The sequence below is a fragment of the Cololabis saira genome, chromosome 7 (genome assembly GCF_033807715.1).
Source record: "Cololabis saira isolate AMF1-May2022 chromosome 7, fColSai1.1, whole genome shotgun sequence".
NCBI classification, from domain to species: domain Eukaryota; kingdom Metazoa; phylum Chordata; class Actinopteri; order Beloniformes; family Belonidae; genus Cololabis; species Cololabis saira.
The window spans coordinates 11,782,485-11,806,742 of NC_084593.1; the positions used below are offsets into that span (position 1 = coordinate 11,782,485).

Genomic DNA, 24,258 nt, shown 5'->3' on the forward strand with positions numbered 1-24,258 from the left:
CACCTCCTTCCTCATGTGGGGGCACTGGGGCTGGTTCAGGGGGAGTTGGGGGCTGACAGACAGCTGCTGCTGCTGCTGCTGCACTTGACTCTGTTCAAAATGAGGCATCATTTTGACAGAGGGGAGATCAACTATTATTGAATGAGAACAGCTTGATAAATGTTTGACTGGATTTATTATGTAACTAATATAGCAGTAAAATGTGAAAATCCAGTTTTATTGAGCTAACATGGTGAGAAAAGTGAGCTAGCTTATAGACCACAGACAGGGACAAAGTTAATATTCCGTAACTTTCCACCACAACTAACAAACCCACCTTTTTTTTCGGAAATACTGGGTGACATACTGTCGACCCTTCAACTCTCTCTCCTCTCTTAATTTATTTTGTTTTCTTTTTTGGCTGCCTGAATGTTGAGGCATGATGCCGTCTCCTCCTCCTGCAGCTGTGACGCTGTGTGACAAACCACACGTGCGCTACCTGCAGCTGATCCAGTCGGACTGAACCATTTTACGTAAATAGAGGGGCGGGGGGGGGGGGGGTCGTTGATGTTTCCAAAACAAATAAAGTTATTGTTACCAAGGCATTGAAAATAAAACATTTGTGATTATATGTTATTTAATAACTTAGTGTCATTACTCTTCTTTATTATAATTTTGATCATCATTAGGGGCCTCTCTGGGCCCCCCTCAATCATGGGCCCTTATAATCCGTATCCTTTACCCCCCCTTTTCGGCGCCCCTGGCTACGGGAGCTCCGGGGAGACAAAAAAGTTACACAAAAACCCGGTTTACCTATTTTTTTTATTGCCTTCAACAAAATGCACGGCAGGACCGTAAAACGGTACTAGTTTCTTCTGAGCGCAGTAAGATATTGGTCCGTGGGTCGAGGCGCGGTCGTCACGTGATCCCGCTGCACCGATAGGATGCACATTACTAGTAAACACAATATATTAATATTAATAACCCAATATCGCGCTACAGTTTGTCACCTCCACGACACGTATCGTGACGTTTTTGTATCGCGAAATTTCCTGGCACGATATATTGTCACACCCCTAGTACTGATACAACGGGTATTACTGGTACCCCAGGTACTAGGAGGGGTTTTGTCCAACGTGGCCTCGCCGCCATGCTGGGGTTGCCGAGAGAACCCTCGTCTCCGGGTGAAAGTCCCCGCCCCCCCGTGTTCCTGCTGGACCTTCAAGAGGAGACGGCGAACAAACGGCCCGTTGTTTCAGCGTCCGCCACATAAAACACCAGCGTGTAAAGTTCATGCGGTGAAATTCGACTCAGCCGCAGCCTCGTCGCCGTGTCCCCTGCTCTCGTAAAGTTCCAACCGGGACCGGTGGCAGCGATGACATCATCTCTCACTTCGGGAGTGCCAGGGGGCGGAGCTTAACTAGGGCCGGCTCTCAGATGCTACAAGAAAAATGTCTCTCCCTGACAAAAACAACACTAGTCCCGCCCCGTAAAATAAACTCTGCCCGACACGAATCAGTCAGGTACGGAAGAGTATCAGGGCCATGCAGGAGAAAAAAAAATATTTGAGAGAGGAAGATTTTTTTTTTTTATTGTGCACTTGGAGAAAAAAGTCAAAGGTCGAGAAAATTTCAACATTAATCTCGACATTTCGACTTTTTTCTCGACATTTCGACTTTTTTCTCGACATTTTCGGCTTGCAACGAGAAAAATGTTTCTCCCAATTAAATTAAGCTCAATGGTTCTCCACACCTGGAAGAACCTGGAAGATTTCCTGGTCACATTTGCATGTTTATAGAAGATACAACCGTTGGTTCACGTCTGAGGAGATGAAGCTGTTTCCAGGATGATTCCAGACTCATCCTGGTTGTCTGTAGCCTCATTCAGGATGTTTCCAGGATGATTCCAGACTCCTCCAGGGGGGTACTTGGTGTTGCCCTCTTGATCCACTTGGTTTTGGCCTCATTTAGTTGATGAATCAGGTGACGGAGAGAAGACGTGTCGTCTCCTCCGGGTCAGGTTTCTCCGTCAGCCGCTCCAGACGGGTGGAGATAAGGGAGCTGATCAAAGGGAGCGAGTCTCCGTCCGTCTGGCACGTCCCGCGTAAAGCTGCTTTCGTCATCAAAAATTATGACTAAATATCGTCGTCATCGAACCTTTATCACCTGAGGAAAACGAGACGCAACGAAAATGCTGGTCATGTGACGATAACGATAATTAAATGTATAATGCAATATCGTCGACGAATAAAAACGAGACTAAAATGTAGATTACAAAATAAAAACTTTTTGTTGACCAAATTGAGACGAAATGTTCTACCAAAGATCCTTAATCTCCATGTTTTCAGTAGTTTCCTCTGGTTTAGTTCTGCTGGGTGACGTTAGTCCTCCATCCCAGTCGCTGCAGCGGGGAATCAGATCCAGAAGATGCAGCTGCAGAGTTAGAGGCTGATGCCGTTAACGCAGAGCTCTAGGTTCACGTCTATTAAAAACAAAGTTCCATAGAGAAACACGGGGATCTGCTCTGGGGCTGGAGAAGAAGAAGAACCATCTTTGGATACACTTTCCTACACAGACGTGGAAAAGAAAACCCAATGTGTCGTCGAAAAAGAAAAAGATGGGGAGAAATGCTGAAAAATAAATATGTTGTAAACTCAAATTAGAGTCTTCTGTATCTGGAATGAATGTATTCTTGAGTCTATAAGGTAACAATAATATAATAATAAGATAACCTTGTTTGAATTGTAAAATGGATTTGGATAAATACAATCTTTGACTAAAACTAGACTAAAATGGTCCTGGACTATTCTGACTAAAATAAGACTAGCTCAGACTTCTAGTCGACTGGAACTTGACACGACTAAAAGGAGAATGAACGTGACTAAAACTAATTAAAACTAAAAATTATAGCTCGACCCAAAGACTAGACTAGAACTAAAATTGAAACAGGCTGACAGAAACAACACTAGTCCCGCCCCGTAAAACCAACGCTGCCCGACACGAATCGGTCAAGTACGGAAGAGTATCAGGGCCATGCAGGAGAAAAAATATGAGAGGGGAAGATTTTTTTTTTTATTCTGCACTTTGAAAAAAAAGTCAGGTCGAGAAAAAAGTCGAAATGTTGAGAAAAAAGTTGACATACAATTTCGAGAATAAAGTCTTTATTCACAAAATTTTGACTTTTTTCTCGAAATTGTACTTCAACATTAATCTCGACCTTTCGACTTTTTTCCCGACATTTCGACTTTTTTTTCGGCATTTTGACTTTTTTCTCGACATTTCGACTTTTTTCTTGAAAGTGCATAATAAAAAAAAAAATCTTCCTCTAAAATATTTTTATTTTTCTCTTGGCTGGCCCTAATACCGTATTTTCTGGACTATAAGCCGCTACTTTTTTCATAGGTTTTCAACCATGCAGCTTATACAAAGGTGCGGTTATTCTGTGGATTTTTCTTCCACCGCTCGGGGCGCTCTAACCGGAATTAGAATCAAAACTAAGACAAAATAAATGCAAAGAAGAATACGCTACTTCTTCTTTAGCAGATAGAAGTAGGTAGAAGCAGATTTCAAACAGATAAATAGATAAATAAATAGCGGTTATTTTCTATTGGTTCTGTCCAGTTTTAATCAGCAAAGTTGCTGCCGTGTTAAAAGACACTGTTAGGAAAGGATCTATTTAGGTACAAATATGTACATAATTTACAGTTCAAAATGGTTCTGTACATGTAGTAAATATCTAATCCAACAAATATCTGCGGTTTGCATATCTTTTTTTTTTAAATAGAGCAGATGCGGCTTGTATGCAGGTGCGACTTATAGTCCAGAAAATACGGTACTCTTCCGTAGTCGGGACGTTGGTCACCTGTGGAAACACCTCGGACCCTGGACCGGCGTGCAGCAGGAAGTGTTGGCGAGGGGGGGCCCTGGTGGGGGGGGGGGGGCCCTGGTGGGGGGGGCCTTCATCTCCAGAACGAGATGCTTTCAGAGGCGATAAAAGCCCCGACATCTGCTCCTTCTTTGTCGCCAGCCTCAGCCTCCCAGCTCCGCCGTAAACCTCCCGCCGCCTGCTCCGCCTTTGTGCTCCGTTCATGAGATTAGACCCCCCCGCCCCGAGCCCCCCCCCTCCGGGCCCGGCGGACTGTTTGTTTACCGCCGCGACAAAAGAGGGAAATTAATAAGGAGACGACGAGCGAGTCCTGGGAGCGGGAAGACGCTTGGAAGACGCCTCGGCGGCAGCTGCGGCATCCTTTCATCTGGAGCCATCAGGGGGGTACAGGGGGGCCCCGGGGCCCCGGAAACATTCAGTTCAAGTTCAAAGTCACAACTTTTCCTGCCACTCACAATGCTGGCTGTCACGCCCCCTGTGCCGTCGTCAGCAGGTCTCGTTCTGAAGCTGCTACAACGTTATATTTCTGGACAATTTAACAAACAACCTGTCAGTGATGCAGGTCTGGGTGTTTCTGGTCCTGGTTTTTGTTTTTCTGGCCCTGGTTTTTGTCTTTCTGGTCTTGATTTGGTTTTTCTGGTCTGGGTTTTGTTTTTTCTGGTCCTGATTTTGGTGTTTCTGGTCTTGGTTTATCTGGTTTTGGTTTAGTTTTTCTGATTTTGGTAAATGTTTTTCTGGTCCTGATTTTTGTTTTTCTGGTCTTGGTCTGTGTCCCAGGTCCAGGTCCAGGTCCTGGTCTGGTCCACTCCACTAACCCAGTGGTTCCCAACCTTTTTTCCTTGTTCCCCCCTACTTGTGTCTAAGACCAGCCGGGCCCCCGACCCGTACGTACTGGCACCAAAATAGTAAAGTGATTCGTTAAAAATCTTTAATTGAAAAAAAATTAACATTTATTATGTTTTTTTGATACATTTCTCTTTGGTTTACCTTGTATACATATGACTTTGTCTTTCTCACCTTCATTTTGTGTCACCAACGTATAAAATACGCACAGAAAATAATTGCAAGGACATAAAATAATTACTGAAAAATGTCTCTTTTAATATGAGAGCAAAATTATTATTATTAAAGTTTTTATCCTGCTAAATCATTTAGAATTTATATTTTGGTCATTTTAAAATACTACGTGGGTTTATACTTGGATTACAGTAGGTATGTTATTATGATTTTTTTATTTATTTAACATGGGAAAATATAATTTTTACAACTGCATATCCTCAAAGCAGACAAAGTTTCGCGCCGCCCCAGGGGGGGCCCGGACCCCAGGTTGGGAGACACTGCTCTAACCGGTCTCTCCTCTCCCAGCAGCCACCCCCTGCATCAAGGCCATCAGCCCCAGTGAGGGCTGGACCACCGGCGGCGCCACCGTCATCCTGATCGGGGACAACTTCTTCGACGGGCTGCAGGTCGTGTTCGGGACCATGCTGGTCTGGAGCGAGGTAGGAACCAGTTCTCCTTCTTTGGTTCTGGAGCGGGTCAGAAGCGCCTCTTCTTCTCTGGTTCCGGCATGGCGGCGCGTTGTCTCGGTTACCGCGGCAACCGGGACGCCGTGGCTCTGATTCTGACTCGTGTTGTTTGTTTTCCTGGCTGTTTCACTTCCTGCAGGTTTGTGCTAATCCTCAGATTCTGTTCCTGGTCTTGGTTCTGACCCGTCTGGACCCGTCTGGACGCGCCGGTCCTGGTCGAGAAAAAAGTCAAAATTTCGTGAAAAAAGTCGAAATGTTGAGAAAAAAGTCAAAATTTTGATAAAAAAAAAGTCGAAATGTCAAGATTAAAAAGGCAAGGAAAAAGGAAGAAAAAAAGGAAAAAAGAAGAAAAAAAAGAAAAAGCGAAAAAAAGAAAAAGAGGAAAAAAGAAAAAGAGAAAAAAAGAAGAAAAAAAAGAAAAAAGGGAAAAAAAGAAGAAAAAAAGGAAAAAAAAAAGGTCAAACATTTTTGAAAGAGCTCCAGGCAGCCACTAGGGCGGCGCTAAAGAGCTGCATGCGGCTCTATTGCCGATTCCTGGTATAGTGTGTGTACTGTACTAACTGTACTGAGTTGTCAAGATTAAGAGGCTGTTGACTTAAAAGAATTATAGTAATTTACATTTTGAAAAGTGACAAGCAAAATAAACAGATCATTTTGGAAAAAAAAAGCTCTTTATGCACAAAACACAAACCGAAACCGAACCGAACCGTGGGCTACCTGAACCGTTGCACCCCGACTGCAGACCGGTTCAGAGCAGACCGGTTCAGAGCAGACCGGTTCAGAGCAGACCGGTTCTGACGGCAGCATGAAATATTGAAGCAGAACACCTGGCGGGGCCGGGCCCAGGTGGTGCCGGCGCCGCCCGCTTTGATCAGCGCCGTCAGGCGGCGCCGGTCCTCCGAGCTGCTGACCCAGATATGAGTAGCAGAAGAAGAAGCTGCTGCTGCAGAGACGAGACAGACGACCCGCCAAGCTGCTGAATGCAGCTGCAGGGACCAGAACCAGAACCAGATCAGAACCAGATCAGAAGAACCTCCACCTGCAGGAGAGACTCTGAAGAAGCTTTTACACCTTTATTTATTTATTTATTTATTTAATAGAAAGAACAGAAATAGAAACATACAGTACCTCAATATTCCCACCTGCTGCTGATCACCATTATTGATGATCTGATCACCATTTTAGAATGTATTAAAGGATAGCCCTTTGAGATGTAACATCTCATTTTCAAGGGGGTCTCATAAAACATACAACATTACAATAAAATCCATCACATTACAGTACAGACATACATGACATAAAACAAACACAGACATCTTGCTCACCCCCTCCCACACACAACCCCTACCCACATAAGTCTAGTTACAAAATAGACTAATTGAATAACCGAAAAAGAAAAATGAATAAATAAATAAATGAATAAATAGAAAAAAGGACAAAAAATACATAAATAAATTAAAAACATAGGCAATTTGTTTTTAAGATGAGAGTATAATGCCAACTTAAAATAATGAAAAGAGCTAATAGAACGCAAAAAGAGGGGAAGATTATTCCAATCTGATGGAGCTTTAAAATAAAATGATCTTTTACCAACCTTACCAACCAAAAAAAGGAAAATTCATATGTCTGAGTGAGTATGGAGAGTTATATAGAATCATGAGTTCTTTTAAATATTATTATGAAATGACCATCAGGTGTTCAGCCCTCAAGAAAAGCGTTCGTGTTTTAACACAAAGCCAAGAAGGAAGGACATCAGCAGCTGCCTGAACAGCACAGATGAGCACACAGCCATGAGGCCTGGAACCAACCTGGAAGAGTCTGGAAACCTGCTGGAGAAGCATGTTGACCCTCTGGGGGAGTGTAAATATCTTGGAGGCATCTAAATACCTCCTGGATTATTGTAGAAAGAATTTAGAGGGTCCTAGAGAATCCTGGAGGGGTTTGAAAACTACTACTACTTTGTCTACAACCAGCGATCAGACGGTTTTATTTTCTCACGTAAACAATGCAGGACTTGAGGGGGCGGGGCCTGAAGGGGCGGGGCTTAAAGCGGCAGGACTTTAAGGGGCGGGGTTAACGTCTGCGAGGCGTCTAACGTGTCCCTCTCTCTCTCCGCAGCTCATCACGCCTCACGCCATCCGGGTCCAGACTCCGCCCCGCCACATCCCCGGGGTCGTGGAGGTCACGCTGTCCTACAAGTCCAAGCAGTTCTGCAAGGGAGCGCCGGGCCGCTTCGTCTACACCGGTGAGGATGGTCGCCACGGCAACGGCCTCCACTCGTGTCCTTCCCTCGCGGCGTTGGGTTTACCGACTCACTGACTGCGTTTACATGCATCAATAACCCTTTTAAAACCCGAATATTGGCAATAACCCGAATTTGCACGGCCATGTAAACACCAATAACCCCTTTGAATAACCTGAATTTGCTCATATTCAGGTTTTTAAAAACCTGAATATGAGCCCTGGGTTACTCCTTTTAAAACCCGAATATTGGGTCATGTAAACGCCAAACAGAATATCCCCATCAAACGGAACATGAATTTGTTTTCTGCGCATGCTCTGTTCACAAGGAATCCTGGTCTTTTGAGTCCAGGAAGTTCTTATAAACACGGAGAAACCAAGACCAGGAGGAGACTAATCATTTTATAAATGTAATGAAGGATATGAACATTTCTGCATTTGTAGACGGTAGAAAGTACCGGGATAGAAGATTTACAAGAAGGAGAGAGAAAAGTTGCGCAAAGCAGCATTTGTTTTGAATTTGGATACAGGAAGAAGAAGCGGAAATGACGGTAATTGCGTCATCACGTTCTCCGCGCGTCGCTGGTTTGATCGGGATATCCAGAATGATTAATTACCATGTAAACAGGGATAACCCTGTTTGCTCACGCATGGAAACGGAATATTCAGAATGTTTCAGTGACCGGTATATTAGTAATAACCCGAATTTTGACTGCATGTAAACGTAGTCACTGAAAGACCTTGAACGTGGTTCTGGGGGATTCTGGGATGCCGGGACCCTCGGGGGGGATGACGCGTCCCGCCGCTCCATCATCACGGCAGCGGCGCAGGGCTTTGCCGCTGCCGGCAGTATCTGGAGATGCAATCACAGATTAGCGTAGCCAAAGGAGGCGGCCATTGTTAGCGCGGAGGGGGAGGGGCCTCCGCGAAGACGAGCGGCGTAACAGCCGGAACAACCCGCCTCCGGGTGACATTTCCTTATCGCTGCAAGACGCCTCCAGTCTGACCTTCCCGCCTCTTTGAGTGACACCTGGATGTTCAGCGCCGGAGCGGCAGGTGAAAGGCATGATGGGAGACGCAGATACGGAGGCTGAAGCAGAGAAACGTTCACTTCAGGCTCGGGACGCTTCAGACGGGCGGAACCGGACTCTGGACCCGACCGATCCAGACTCCGGGGTACGGGTCCCGAGACCGGGTCCAGGTTCCTGGTCCGACCTGGTCCTCTGAATGTGGACATACAGGACTGTTTCAGAAAATTAGAATATTGTGATAAAGTTCTTTATTTTCTGTAATGCAATTAAAAAAACAAAAATGTCATACATTCTGGATTCATTACAAATCAACTGAAATATTGCAAGCCTTTTATTATTTTAATATTGCTGATTATGGCTTACAGTTTAAGATTAAGATTCCCAGAATATTCTAATTTTTTGAGATAGGATATTTGAATTTTCTTAAGCTGTATTACGTGCATTACAGAAAATAAAGGACTTTATCACAATATTCTAATTTTCTAAGACAGTCCTGTAGGTTAAAAGAGCTAACTGTGATTGACAGGAGGGGGCGTGTCTTTAACAGTGTGGGCGGAGCTTGTTTATAGTGTTTATAGGAGGGGGCGTGTCCGTCCTGGGAAGGAGGATGATGATGGTGAGGATGATGAAGAGCCTCTTGTCATTCTGCAGCGGTTCTGGGAGAGAAACTGCCGGATCAGAACCTGAAGCTGCTCTAAGCCCCGGTGGGGGATGGGGGGGGGTCTGGGAAACATTCACTCCTCCTCACCTCCAGCTGCACCTGGGGGGGGGGGATCCTCCTCCCAGAATCCTCTGCAGCTTCTGATGATAACGATCAATAATGATCAACAATGATCAATACGATCAATAATGATGATCAGCAGCTGCTGAAACACAGAAGCTGACGAGTCGATGTGAAGAAGCAATTTGTGGTTCTGCAGTCGTCTGTGTTTGACTGTGTGTGTGTGTGTGTGTGTGTGTGTGTGTGTGTGTGTGTGTGTGTGTGTGTGTGTGTGTGTGTGTGTGTGTGTGTGTGTGTGTGTGTGTGTGTGTGTGTCGACGCCTCAAGAGCTCGTAATGCGGGTCGATGCGTGGGGGGGGTGATGGGATCGATGGGTGCTGAGTTATTGCGGCGCTTTAGCCGGTGATTTCTAGAGACGTGTTTTTCCCAGGAAGGTCGATTCCTGCAGCCCCTCCCCCCCGATGCACCTGGGGGGGTTCTGTTTACTAATTCCACGTTTCTATTTTTAACATTTTGATGATTTTTATTGTCCCATCTCGTCCCCACTAATGCTAATTAGCAACATAACTCCCCCTCCCACTGCTGAAGAGCTGAGATGCTAGCTGGTGTTAGTGGAGTTGAGGTGGGCGTGGCCACCGGGGCCCCTCGTTCCGGGTCCGGAGTGGGTTGTCATTACTCGATTTGAGTCACACATGCGCAGTCGTGTCAAACATCATCGGCCATCTTGGAAAGCAACATACGGCAACACCACTTGGACAAACTGTCATCACCCGATGTGAGTCGCTACCGCGCATGCGCCACTTTTCGCTGTGCATTTCAGCAGGAAATCAGTCAGTCAGTGGAGAAGTAGAGAGTGTTGTCATTACCCGATTATTGATTAAAATGAGCGACTTTAATTTTTTCCATCAGCTCCATGCCTACATGGAATCCAGAAAGTTTCATCCCAGTTTGGGAAAAGCTGACAAATGGAACATTTTTGGGGTAATATTAAACTAATGAAAATGGTGTTTCTTCTCATTCATCATTAGTAATATCAAAGGGAACTTTTACTTATTTCAATAAAATTCAGACCAAATAGGAGAAGCAATCATGTAAATAGTAATATCCCTAACTTATTGTGAGTAGTGTACATCAAAACAAGTGTGTGTTTAGATCTTGTCTATCAATTCTGGCGACGTAACTGTAGTTTGTCCAAGTGGTGTTGCCGTATGTTGCTTTCCAAGATGGCCGACGATGTTGGACGCGACGGCGCATGTGTGACTCAAATCGGGTAATGACATGGGTGTCGACATTCTAGTGTTTCAAGAGCAAATGTTAGCTCGTTAGTTTCACAGGAAACACATTTAGACAACGAACCCGGCGCCGCTAACACGTTAGCCACTTTAGCTTAGCGAATGCGAGCAAACTTATTATCAGCATCTTTAGTAGAACGTCGTCAGAGGCGGCGTCGGCTGGCGCTACCAGGATGGGCGGGGCTAGCCGCGGCCTAGCCTCCTGGATCAGAAGGCTCAGTCGTAGGAGGTCTCCACGGTAACCAGAACGGATCCGGACAGAACTAGAATATATTAATATATTTCTAGAGTTTTATTGATCTGTGAGGTCCGTTAGGCCCGGCCTCCTGTGGCGTAGCGGCGAGCATCATCACAGACGCCCCTCCAGGCCCTGAAACAACCGGACGCGCCTCTGCGTATGTAAGGGTGCAGGATGAGCTCGTTGCCGTGGGCTGTTGCTGTGGCGTGTTGCCGGGAGGCGGAGTCTCTCTCCTCACACCTGTCCGCCGCCGTCACACCTGCAGCAGATGTTTCCAGGAAACTCACTTCTCTTGTGATGTAGCGCCTCGCAGCCTAGCGGCGCCGTGTACACGGATCAATCAGGGGAATCATTACCCCCCCCCCCCTTCATGAACTGTGATTGACAGGCGGCTCAGTGGGAGGAGCTACAGGTGTGGAGGCTGTGATGTCACAGGACGGACAATCAAACAGGTTTCATACATTTATTCTCACGTTTCCTCTCTGGTCCGAGTGATGATGATGCCTGGCGAGCCTCATTTCCCCCCTCGCCGCGGCGCTGGTCTCCATCTGCAGCCTCTCAAGTGTTTCCCAGTAGATGAGGTCGGGGGGGGTTCACCTTTACCTCCCCGTCTCCGCGGCGACAGCATCACGTCCCCGCTGGGCAGACGGACTCCCACTGGATCACTCTGATCATTTCAGACGGAGCGCGGCGCCCCCCCACATCGCCCCCCGCCGGCGTGATTGACGCGGGTCAGCGGCGGCGGCGGCCGCTGATGAGGGTCTGACACGGACGCTTGTCAAGTGGCTGCGAGGCGGCGTTTCCCAGCAGCCCCGGCGGCGGCCTGTTGATCAGCGCTGAGCTCAGAGGAACACGAGCGTTTGAGAGGCAGGAACGCGAGCTAGGGACGTTTTCTGGATCAGAGATTCAGGAGACTTTTGCAGATGATTTTATTTTTATTCCACTTATTTAAAAACAACTTTGATGCTAAAAACGGAAATAAAAACAATTTATAGAAAGAAAATAGAAAACATACATGTCGGAAACATCGACACAGATGTTTGACATCGTCCCAAATATACAGAGGTTTCTTCAGATTCTCTGTATCTCTTTGTTATGGATGGATGGAGGGATGGATGGATGGATGAATGGGTGGATGGATGGATAATGGATGGATGGATGGATGGATGGATGGATGGATGGATGATGGATGGATGGATGGAGGGAGGGATGATGGAGGGATGGATGAATGGATGATGGATGGATGGATGGATGATGGAGGGATGGATGAATGGATGGATGGATGAATGGGTGGATGGATAATGGATGGATGGATGGATGGATAGATGGATGATGGATGGATGATGGAGGGATGGATGGATGGATGATGGAGGGATGGAAGGATAATGGATGGATGGATGGATGGATAATGGATGGATGGACGGATGGATAATGGATGGACGGATGGATGGATGAATGGGTGGATGATGGAGGGATGGATGGATAATGGATGGATGGATAATGGATGGATGGATGGACGGATGGATAATGGATGGATGATGGAGGGATGGATGAAGATGAGAAAAGAGAAATAAAAGTTAAAACGACCCGAGTCCTGAGCGCTGCGGTTTGGGACTAGCTTCCGCGGCGGAGGGATACGTGTCTTTGGTCTTGGTTCCTGCAGGAACCCTGGGAGCCGCAGGTGACCCCCCCCCCCGACCCCCCCGGAGACCCGGCTAATCACGCCATAATTACCTGCTACCTGCCGGGACCGAGCACGCCTCCAAGAAATAGGCCCCCCACACCTGAGCGGAGGCTGAAAATACCCAGCAGAGGCTAATTACCCGCCGCCGGCCCGGGGGGTGGGGGGTTGGGTCTGGTACCGGGGGGGGCTGGTACCTGGAATCTGGAACGTCTCTGTGGAGAGTCCAGGAACTTTCCTGCGGTGGGTAGAAGACGTCGTGAGCAGAACCCGTTTCCATGACGACGACAGAGACGTACGGCAACCAGGAGGATGATTGCTGTTCAACCGTGTCCCACCACCGACCACTAGGGTCCAGATCCAGACATTGAATAGCAACATAGCTTAGCATCTCATCATAGCTACCTGTGATTGACAGGTGGGCGTGTTCCAGGTCGGTTTGCTCCTCCCACTCCTGAGCCATGAGTGCGAGGGTCCGATCAGCGCAGGCATCTTTAGTTGTTATTATTATTATTATTATTATTACAACGCTGCTGGCAGCTTTAATTATTATTATTATTATTATTATTATTATTATTATTATTATTACAACGCTGCTGGCAGCTTTAATTATTATTATTATTATTATTATTATTATTATTATTATTATTATTATTATTATTATTATTATTACAACGCTGCTGGCAGCTTTAATTATTATTATTATTATTATTACAACGCTGCTGGCAGCTTTAATTATTATTATTATTATTATTATTATTATTATTATTACAACGCTGCTGGCAGCTTTAATTATTATTATTATTATTATTATTATTACAACGCTGCTGGCAGCTTTAATTATTATTATTATTATTAGTAGTCGTAGTAGTAGTAGTATTATTAGTATTATTATTATTACAACGCTGCAGGCAGTTTTAATTATTATTATTATTATTATTTTTAATTATTATTATTATTATAATTTTTTTTAATAATAATAATTATGATTATTATTATTATTATTATTATTATTATTATTTTTGCCTTTCTAAGGGGGCGTGGCCAGGTTACAGTCCTGTAGAACCTGAGTGTATAAAAACTGATGCGGTCCCAGAGTCGAGCCCTGAGGAACACCACATGGGTTCTGGTCCTTCCCCCCCGGGACCAGAACCTGCTTCAGTTCCTACAAACGATTCCTGTTTGCCGGGCTTCTCTCTTACATCTAAGCTGCTCCTCTAACAGAACCGGACAGGCGGCGCTCGGGCTCTAAGTGGTCACGTGACCTGCCGCCCCCTCAGAAGTTAATCATCTGACGAGCCGGCGGCGTGACGCTCGGCAGGACGTCGGCCGTTTGATCGCCCTCAGAGCGAGTGGAGAGCAGGAGCCATAAATACTCCATTAAACACCCCCTTGTGCCCCCCCCACCCCCGGGTGCTGGGCTCCTCCCCCCCCGCGGCGGCGGCGGCGTCCTCACAAAGAAGAGGAGGAGAGAAAAATCAATACAAATTAGGGCGGAGAAAGTGGCGCTGATGCCTGGAACTGCAGCATATGTTTACACTAAGTCAGGCAATCTGTCTTCATATGGGCGGCGTGTGGGGGGGGGGGTCGCTCCACCAGCACCCCCCTCCCCATTACCTCGGCTGCTAGCAGGCGGCCGGCATCGACCGGCTGGGAGGAGCCGCGCCGGCAGCCAATCAGGCGCCGGGGTCAGAGAGCGGAGAGATGCTAATGAGAACGAGTGACGGGGCTAATTTGTCTAATTTGTAGGGAAGGGGGGGGGGGCAAGGGAGATCCTGGTCCCCCGTTCACCCCCCCCCCCCTCTTAATAATCCTCTGGGCAACCCTAAGTACCCCCCCCTGCATCAGCAGGCTACTCCGGTCCAGCTAATCCAACGCCTGTAGGGATAGACATCAGCTGATGTCATGATGTCATCCTTCACGTGGAGGGGTGATGATGGAGCGATGGATGGAGGATGGATGGATGATGGATGGATGGATGGATGATGGATGGATGGATGATGGATGGATGCATGATGGATGGATGCATGATGGATGGATGGATGGATGGATGGATGGATGGATGGATGGATGCATGGATGGATGGATGATGGATGGATGCATGATGGATGGATGCATGATGGATGGATGATGGATGGATGCATGATGGATGGATGGATGATGGATGGATGGATGGATGATGGATGGATGCATGATGGATGGATGCATGATGGATGGATGATGGATGGATGCATGATGGATGGATGGATGATGGATGGATGGATGGATGATGGATGGATGCATGATGGATGGATGCATGATGGATGGATGATGGATGGATGCATGATGGATGGATGGATGATGGATGGATGGATGATGGATGGATGCATGATGGATGGATGGATGGATGATGGATGGATGCATGATGGATGGATGATGGATGGATGCATGATGGATGATGGATGGATGGATGGATGATGGATGCATGGATGATGGATGGATGGATGGATGATGGATGGATGGATGCATGATGGATGGATGATGGATGATGGATGCATGGATGATGGATGGATGCATGATGGATGCATGATGGATGATGGATGGATGGATGGATGCATGGATGATTGATGGATGATGGATGGATGCATGATGGATGGATGGATGGATGGATGATGGATGATGATGGATGATGGATGATGGATGGATGGATGGATGATGGATGGATGGATGGATGGATGATGATGGATGCATGATGGATGGATGGATGGATGGATGGATGGATGGATGGATGATGGATGGATGGATGGATGGATGGATGGATGGAGTTACTGAAAATGAGAAAAGAGAACTCGAGTCCTGGACCTCCTCGTCCTACAAAGGTCAGAGAGAGTGGAGTTTCCGGGGAATCGAACCGCCGCCTCTCTCCAGCGTCCGTCCCAGCGAGTGGTTTTCTCCGTCAGCGGTTCGGTTGGGATCCACCCGCTGCATCATCACCCCCCGCGGCGTCTCTGTGATCCACGCAGCGCTAATAGATCCGGGCCGCCGCCATGTTGGCGCTCCGTCACCCTTCACATCTCATCTCCGCCCGTCGCCGCCTGAGAGCCCGCTCCTCCTCCGGCGCCGCTTGAACCGGGCCTGGACAAATTTGATTTAGCAGCTAGCGGCGGCGCGGCTCCCGAGCAGAGAAACAAATATTGTTCTAATGGTAATAACATCGGCGCGGAGCGGCGGCGACAAACGGCAGCGGGGCCTTTGAAGGGGACCTTCTGCGGCTCCGGACCGACGCCTGATTCTTATTCATGAGCGCCGCCGTTATGCATATTAGCGCAAACTAGCTATTCTACTCAGCAGCGTTTGGGCTGTCAATCATCCTTACGGACTACAAGAGCCGGCGGTGACAAAGCCGCGTCGCCGCGGCGACGGGGCGGCGGAGCGCCGGCGTGGCTGACAAATTGTCCCCAAAGTCAAATTTGACAGGCTTTTATGATTAATGGGCTTGATACGGAGAAGTATCTCCCCGAACTCATTTCCGGGTGTTTCTGCGGCGCTGATGGCGGCGGGGGGGAGAGAGCTGCACGAGTGGAGGAGAAGAGGAAGGAGAGGTTGGATTGAATTAGCGGCGGAGCAGCGAGGAAGAGGCCGAGGAGGGGGGGCTAAACCGTTGGCACGTTAGCGCCTGCCGCTAATGAGAGCTAACTGAGAGGTCGGGTCCGGCCCACTTCCTCGTTAGCCCCGCCCCCTTCAGTCCTCCTCTGTTAATCTGCTCGTTTCTCTGCTGGTTCCCCGACCATGAGCCGCCGCCGCCGGCCGGTCTTTACTCCGTCTTCACCCTTCAGGGGGACCTGCAGGTCTGGATCTGGACCCTAGTGGTCTGTAGTGGACCTGCAGGTCTGTAGTATGTATCACGATAATTTCTGGCATTTATCCTGATAACAATAAAAATGACGATAAAAAAAAAAACAATTCAACTCCACCTTTGTAACTATAAATCTATCTCGCTCTCAGATCCGCCATGTTTGTTACACAAACACGTCATCAACGGGAATTTATCCTTCTTTCTTTCTTTCTTTCTTTCTTTCTTTCTTTCTTTCTTTCTTTCTTTCTTTCTTTCTTTCTTTCTTTCTTTCTTTCTTCTTTCTTTCTTTCTTTCTTTCTTTCTTTTCTTCTTTTTCTGACTCATTTCTTTCTTTCTTTCTTTCTTTCTTTCTTTCTTTCTTTCTTTCTTTCTTTCAGGCAGGCTCATTTCCTTCCTCCTCTCCTTGTTTTTCTCCTTTCCTTCCTTCCTTCCTTCCTTCCTTCCTTCACATACGTTGTGCGTGGATTTAACGCTTTCTTTCTTTCTTTCTTTCTTTCCTTCTTTTCATTCTTCTTTCTTTCTTTCTTTCTTTCTTTCTTTCTTTCTTTCTTTCTTTCTTTCTTTCTTCTTCTTTCTTTTCTTTCTTTCTTTCTTTCTTTCTTTCTTTCTTTCTTTCTTTTCTTTCTTTCTTTCTTTCTTTCTTTCTTTCTTTCTTTTCTTTCTTTCTTTCTTTCTTCTTTCTTTCTTTCTTTCTTTCTTTCTTTCTTCTTTCTTTCTTTCTTTCTTTCTTTCTTTCTTTCTTTCTTTCTTTCTTTCTTTCTTTCTTTCTTTCTTTCTTTCTTTCTTTCTTTCTTTCTTTCTTTCTTTCTTTCTTTCTTTCTTTCTTTCTTTCTTTCTTTCTTTCTTTCTTTCTTTCTTTCTTTCTTTCTTTCTTTCTTTCTTTCTTTCTTTCTTCTTTCTTCTTCTTTCTTTCTTCTTTCAGGCAGGCTCATTTCCTTCCTCCTTTCCTTGTTTTCTCCTTTCTTTCCTTCCTTCCTTCCTTCCTTCCTTCCTTCCTTCCTTCCTTCCTTCCTTCCTTCCTTCCTTCCTTCCTTCCTTCCTTCACGTACGTTGTGTGTGGATTTGACGCAGAACCATAAATCAGTTTTACACAAAAACTTCATCAACGGGAATTTATCATTTTTACCGCGAGATGACAAATTCTTATCGTGAGGAATTTTTTTGACGGTTTATCGTGAACGGTAAAATTCCCATTCCTGGTGGTCCGTAGTGGACCTGCAGGTCTGGATCTGGACCCTAGTGGTCTGTAGAGGACCTGCAGGTCCAGTTGTGGGTTCAAAGTAAAAGTTCTGGTTCCATCTGTTAAACTGTAGCTAGTTAGCAACATGCTAACTAGTTCTGGATCTTCTAACCCCTTCTCTCTCTCCCTCAGCCCTGAACGAGCCCACCATCGACTACGGCTTCCAGAGGTTACAGAAGGTCATCCCTCGCCACCCCGGGGACCCCGAGAGGTTACCGAAGGTCAGTGGGTTCAGCCAAAGATCCTCTATACAGAAGATAGCGCATTACTGTTACTGCTAATGGTATGAAATGGTCTCACTTCCTGTCTCCTAAGTGGGCGTGGTCGCCCCTCTCCCCACATCGTTTTGGAACATACAACACTAGATACAGTACAACTTTAATATTTGCGCCTTATTTTCCCGCTCATTTTTTTTATCTGCTACTTGCTAATACCTGCTAATGTCTATCAACCCAGTACAAGATCATCAGATCAGTCTAATATTCTTTTTTTCCCTTCCAAAAAGACTTCAATAATAACAATAACAGTATTATTAAGCAAAAAAGCAAGTTTTATTTTAGTTTTAAAGTTTATCCGATGGTAAAATGACAGCAGTTCTGCAGTGACCGACGACTCTGAGCAGAGCTATGTATTATTATTATATTATATTATATTATTAGCTATGAGAGCCAAATCTCGCGAGAGTGTGTTGCTCAGACAGAGACAGGTCTCAAACAAAGTTCATTTTCTCCTAATCTGTCGGTCTGAAAATTGCCATTTTGGTGTCAGAATGTTCAGAAGGTTTGTGGCTTTTGAAAAATGGGTCCCATATTTACTTAGGTTACTATGGGGCGAAGGAATTGGTAATTAATCTGTGCTCACGTTCACTTTTCCCATAGGACTCAATAGACTCAGGACCTGCTGTTAGTCTCCTAAAGGGGCGGTGGGGAAACCCACGTGACAGATACAGGAAACACAACCGTAGTGGGGGTAGAGTTTATAGAACGTCTCTGGTTCAGCCGGCGCTGCGGGTCAGAGGTCAGAGGTTGGTTCGACCTGCTTTGATCCAGTTCCAGCAGGTGGTCCCTCGGTGGACCCGTAGACCTGCAGGAGACCTGAGGGGTCTGGACGGGCCCTGGTGCTGGTTGGGGGCGGGTCGATCCCGGTACCTCCCACAGGAACCAGTCGGGTCAGAACTCACCTGTGACAGGAAGGTCCCAGGAACCACATCAGCTGTTCAGCTGGAACCGACCGGACCAGGTCAGGTTCTTCCAGGTGCACAGAGATTCCTTCAGGTTCTGATGACACTGATTTAGCTCCGCCCACTTTCAGAGACTCCGCCTTCCTCCGAGGACGTTTTTATTCCAGTTATGTTCCCGACCCGTTGATAATTACTGATTATTTTTGATAACTGATAATAGCTGATCATTACTGATAATAACTGATAATTACTGATAACTGATAATAACTGATTATTACTTATAATAACTACTATTTACTAATTATTACTTATAATTGATTATTACTGATAATCACTGATAATAACTGATTATTACTGATAATAACTGATTATTACTGATAATTACTGATAATACCTGATAATTACTGATAACTGATTATTACTGATAACTGATAATAGCTGACTATTACTTATAATAACTTAATTGCGGATTATTACTTATCATTTATTATTACTGATAATTACTGATAATAACTGATTACTGATAACTAATAATAATTGATTATTACTGATAATTACTGATTATTACTTATAATAACTGCTTATTACTGATAATTACTGACAGTAAGTGATTATTACTGTTAACTGATAACTAATAATAACTGATAATTACTGATAATAACCGATTACTGATAACTGATAATTGATTATTACTGATCATTACTGACAATAACTGATTACTGATAATAACTGATCATAACTAATAATTACTGATAATTACTGATAACTGATAATTACAGATATTAACTGATTATTACTAATAATAACTGATTATTACTGATAATAACTGATTATTACTGATAATAACTGATTATTACTGATTATTACTGTCTAGTCAGATGCAGATGCTCCTCCAGGGTCTCTCTTGGTGCCTCTTACTTTTGTAACTTTTGTTGCCCGCGTCTAAACCTCTGATGGTCCCCCATGACTCCAAAACCTCCAGGTCCGGACCGCCGTCCCCTCCACCCCCAGATCTGAGGAGCCACGCCCACTGAGGCTCCGATCGATCAATAATCACCTCGTTCTAAGAACGTCCGCTCGATCAATAATCACCTTGTTCTATCCTGCTGATATCGGTCCCTCTGGGCTTTGTGTTGACTCAGACCTGGGCGGTCCAGACCAGCAGACCTCTGCTCCCCCAGAGGTGAATCAATCAGGTGATCAATGAGGTGATCAATGTGATCAGCAGCTCCTCGTAGGGGGGCCGGTTCTGTGAGGAGATGCTCCGGCGGCGGGCCGCTAACCGAAGCGTCAGATCGGCCCTGACACTCGAGAACAGCCGCCAAATTGAAACCATTTATCAAAACCTGACACCGGAGATCCAGTCACCAAAAAAGCAGTTTATTCCTAAATTGATACTAATAGCGAGGCGCGTCGCCGGGCCCCCGGCGCGGCCTGATTTGCTGCCCGAGCGGAGCGCCGGCGCCTCCGCCCGCCTCTTCAATATTTATTTATTCAAGAGAAAACTCAATAAGGCCGCCGCCTCCCAGACTCCCATCACGGCGGGGAGGCGGCGGCGGCGCGGTGGACAGCGCGGCATGTCGCCGCGCGGCCCAGCAGCGGCGGGTTAACCGGCCTGTCACTTCTCCTCCGCCTTCACCTGCAGCTCCGCAGACGGAGGATTGATTCGTGTTGGTTCAGGTGGAGGATTGTGGGAGCCGGGGGTGGGCGGGGCTACCAGAACTGGAACCAGGACTAGTAGAACTGGAACCAGGACTAGTGGAACTGGAACCAGGACTAGTAGAACTGAAACCAGGACTAGTAGAACTAAAACCAGGACTAGTAGAACTGGAACCAGGACTAGCAGAACTAAAACCAGGACTAGTAGAACTGGAACCAGGACTAGTGGAACTGGAACCAGGACTAGTAGAACTGGAACCAGGACTAGTGGAACTGGAACCAGGACTAGTAGAACTGGAACCAGGACTAGTGGAACTGGAACCAGGACTAGTAGAACTGGAACCAGGACTAGTAGATCTGAAACCAGGACTAGTGGAACTGGAACCAGGTAGGGCTGTGCGATTAATGGATTTTAAATCTAAATCGGATTTATTAATCACAATCGATGTTAAAAAAAGGAAATTGGAAAATCGATTTTCCTTTTTTGCAGCTGGCTGCATTACAGACAGAGCTCGTCTAGTGTTCTTTGTTTGGTCAAGAATATTGTAAATGTTGTCACTTTACTAAACTCAAGGAGGATTTACAGTATCTTTCAATTGCACTTCATTCCCAATAGAGAAATTTGTTTGCTATTTTTCTTTAAAAATAAAGATAAAATATTTGAAACAATTTATTCCATTGTCTTTTGTAGTTTTACCAAATAAATCGAAATCGAAATCGAAAATCGAGTTTTCAGTGAAAAAAATCGGGATTTTTTTTTTTTTTTTCCAAAATCGCCCAGCCCTAGAACCAGGACTAGTAGAACTGAAACCAGGACTAGTAGAACTGAAACCAGGACTAGTAGAACTGAAACCAGGACTAGTAGAACTAAAACCAGGACTAGTAGAACTGGAACCAGGACTAGTAGAACTAAAACCAGGACTAGTAGAACTGGAACCAGGACTAGTAGAACTGGAACCAGGACTAGTAGAACTAAAACCAGGACTAGTAGAACTGGAACCAGGACTAGTGGAAATGGAAACAGGACTAGTAGAACTGGAACCAGGACTAGTGGAAATGGAAACAGGACTAGTAGAACTGAAACAAGGACTAGTGGAACTAAAACCAGGACTAGTAGAACTAAAACCAGGACTAGTAGAACTGGAACCAGGACTAGTAGAACTGGAACCAGGACTAGTAGAACTGAAACAAGGACTAGTAGACCTGAAACCAGGACTAGTAGAACTGGAACCAGGACTAGTGGAAATAAAACCAGGACTAGTAGAACTGGAACCAGGACTAGTAGAACTAAAACCAGGACTAGTAGAACTGAAACCAGGACTAGTAGAACTTAAACCAGGACTAGTAGAGTTGAAACCAGGACTAGTAGAACTGAAACCAGGACTAGTAGAACTTAAACCAGGACTAGTAGAGTTGAAACCAGGACTAGTAGAACTGAAACCAGGACTAGTAGAACTGAAACCAGGACTAGTAGAACTGGAACCAGGACTAGTAGAACTGGAACCAGGACTAGTAGAACTGGAACCAGCTCCGGGTCCAGCAACGAGTCCTCCCCAGAATCGTCCTCCTGCCGGTTCCCGGACCGCCAGGTGAGGATCAGACGTGTTTGGTTGCAGGTGCGGCGGTAGCTCTGATCGTGTCCCCCGCCCGAACTCGCCCCCCGCCCGACGTTCAGGGATTATTATTCCGGCCCGCTTCATGAATGAGGAGATTTCCGGCGTTCCGGGGAATAATCTGGTATTCATGAGCTGAACCTCGGCGTTCCTCTGACACTGCGTCCCGCTTCGTTAGCGGGGCCCCCCCCACCCTGATGATCGCTAATCTGAGGTCCGGCCGTGGCACGGCCCCCCCCGCCCCCTCCTGCCGGGCCACGGTGGGGGGGGGGGCGGCCGTATCTGCAGCTCCGCGGTGATTCATCATTGTTAAGGCCGCTGTCTGATGGCGTCTCCTCCAGGGTCACGCCGGCCCCCGGCCCCCCGCGCCTCCGCGGCCGCTGCGCCGGCCCCCCCCGTAATTAAGGCCCCAGAAACCCGCCGAAGAAAATGGAAAAGGGGGTGGGGGGATGTCAAGAGATGGACAGAAGAAGAGCAAGGGCACGAGGCCGCCGGGTGCAGCTCCGGTGACGGTCCTGCAGGTCCCAGGAAGTCCTGATTGGTTCAGAATCCATTTATCAGGGTGGATGAAAAGCTCGGGGGGTGGGGGGTCAAAACCTGCAGACGCTAAAGAAGAAGAGTGTAATTGTTACAAATTTATGGGTGTTAACTGGTTCATGTGGATAAATTTGGCTTCTAGTATCAATACGATCCAGTAAACGAGGAGAAACAGAAGTTCTCTAACCAGTACTTCAACCAGTCCTCCAACAAGTCCTCCTACTAGTCCTCCAATTAGTCCTCTAACCAGCCCTCTATCTGGCAGTGGCATGTAAGGCTAAGCGTTGCCGCGCCGTCCACCAGCTAGCTCAGGGGTCGGCAACCCGCGGCTCTTTAGCGCCGCCCTAGTGGCTCCTGGAGATATTATTCAAAAATATTTGACCTTTTTTTGATCTTTTTTCTTCTATTTTTTCCCTTTTTTTTCTTCTTTTTTTCCCTTTTTTTCTCTTTTTTTCTACCTTTTTCCTTTCCTTTTAATCTCGACATTTCGACTTTTTTCTTGACATTTCGACTTTTTTCTCGACATTATGACTTTTTTCTCGAAATTTTTACTTTTTTCTCGACATTTCCACTTTTTTCTCGACATTTCGACTTTTTCTCGACATTTCTACTTTTTCTCGACATTTCGACTTTTTTCTCGAAATTTTTACTTTTTTCTCGACATTTTGACTTTTTTCTCGAGATTGTACTTCCACATTAATCTCGACATTTCGACTTTTTTCTCGACATTTCGACTTCTTTCTCAAAATTCTGACTATTTCCTCGACATTTCGACTTTTTTCTCAACATTTCGACTTTTTTCTCAACATTTCTCCTTTCGCCATTTGCCTTCATTCTAAGGCTTGTACAAGACTTTTCATTTTTTGCGGCTCCAGACATATTTGTTTTTTATGTTTTTGGTCCAATATGGCTCTTTTAACATTTTGGGTTGCCGATCCCTGAGCTAGCTAGCTAGTGTGCAGTTTTGGGTCAACAGAACCGAGGACCCTCCTTCCTTCAGCGCCGCCGTCAAAAACAAAACTCTTGATGTTTGTTGGTTTCTTTACCAGCAGCCAGAAACCCCCGGTTTCCCAGCAGCCTCTCTGACTCCAGCAAACGAGGACTTGAACAGACTTCCCACTCTTTTCAACGTAACGTTAGCAGTTACACGCCGCTGCGCGTGGGAACGGCTCGTCGGCCTCGTGGCGGCACAGGGCGGCGGCGGCGGCGGCGTTGCCGCTGGACTAGCCGTTTCTTAAACAGTCGGACTCAGATCAGCAGCTATTGATCCTCCTGGAGCTCCGATCAGAGCAACCAGATGCTCTGCTGCTGCCGTGATTCACAGATCACAGGAGGAAACGCTTTCACACCCACGGGTGCACGCACACACACACACACACACACACACACACACACACACACACACACACACACTGAGCAGCAGCAGCGAGGCCTCGGAGGCGTCATTAACTTGAGAATGCTGTTGTGTCTGTCAGCATCTAATGAAAATAGAAGGACGCACACACACACACACACACACAAGCTCACACTCAGTGTGTGTGTGTGTGTGTGTGTGTGTGTGTGTGTGTGTGTGTGTGTGTGTGTGTGTGTGACAGTCAGC

The 24,258-nt window shown here is 46.3% G+C and overlaps 2 protein-coding genes across 4 annotated transcripts in view; both read left to right on the top strand.

The window, feature by feature from the left end:
* Positions 1-11,021, top strand: part of LOC133446762 (ubiquitin-conjugating enzyme E2 2-like) — a 102,298-nt gene extending 91,277 nt beyond the window's left edge. The window contains exon 8 of the transcript XR_009782876.1: positions 10,994-11,021. The gene's annotated coding sequence lies outside the window, so the exon portion shown is untranslated. The remainder of the gene's footprint in view (positions 1-10,993) is intronic.
* LOC133446761 (transcription factor COE3-like) overlaps positions 1-24,258 on the top strand; it is a 103,394-nt gene that overhangs the window by 66,277 nt on the left and 12,859 nt on the right. For 2 of the 3 annotated variants that reach the window (XM_061724833.1, XM_061724835.1), the window contains exons 9-11: positions 5,230-5,363; positions 7,509-7,635; positions 17,802-17,890. In XM_061724833.1, coding sequence (XP_061580817.1) covers positions 5,230-5,363; positions 7,509-7,635; positions 17,802-17,890 — 350 coding nt within the window. The remainder of the gene's footprint in view (positions 1-5,229; positions 5,364-7,508; positions 7,636-17,801; positions 17,891-24,258) is intronic. The other variant, XM_061724834.1, reaches the window with a different exon arrangement.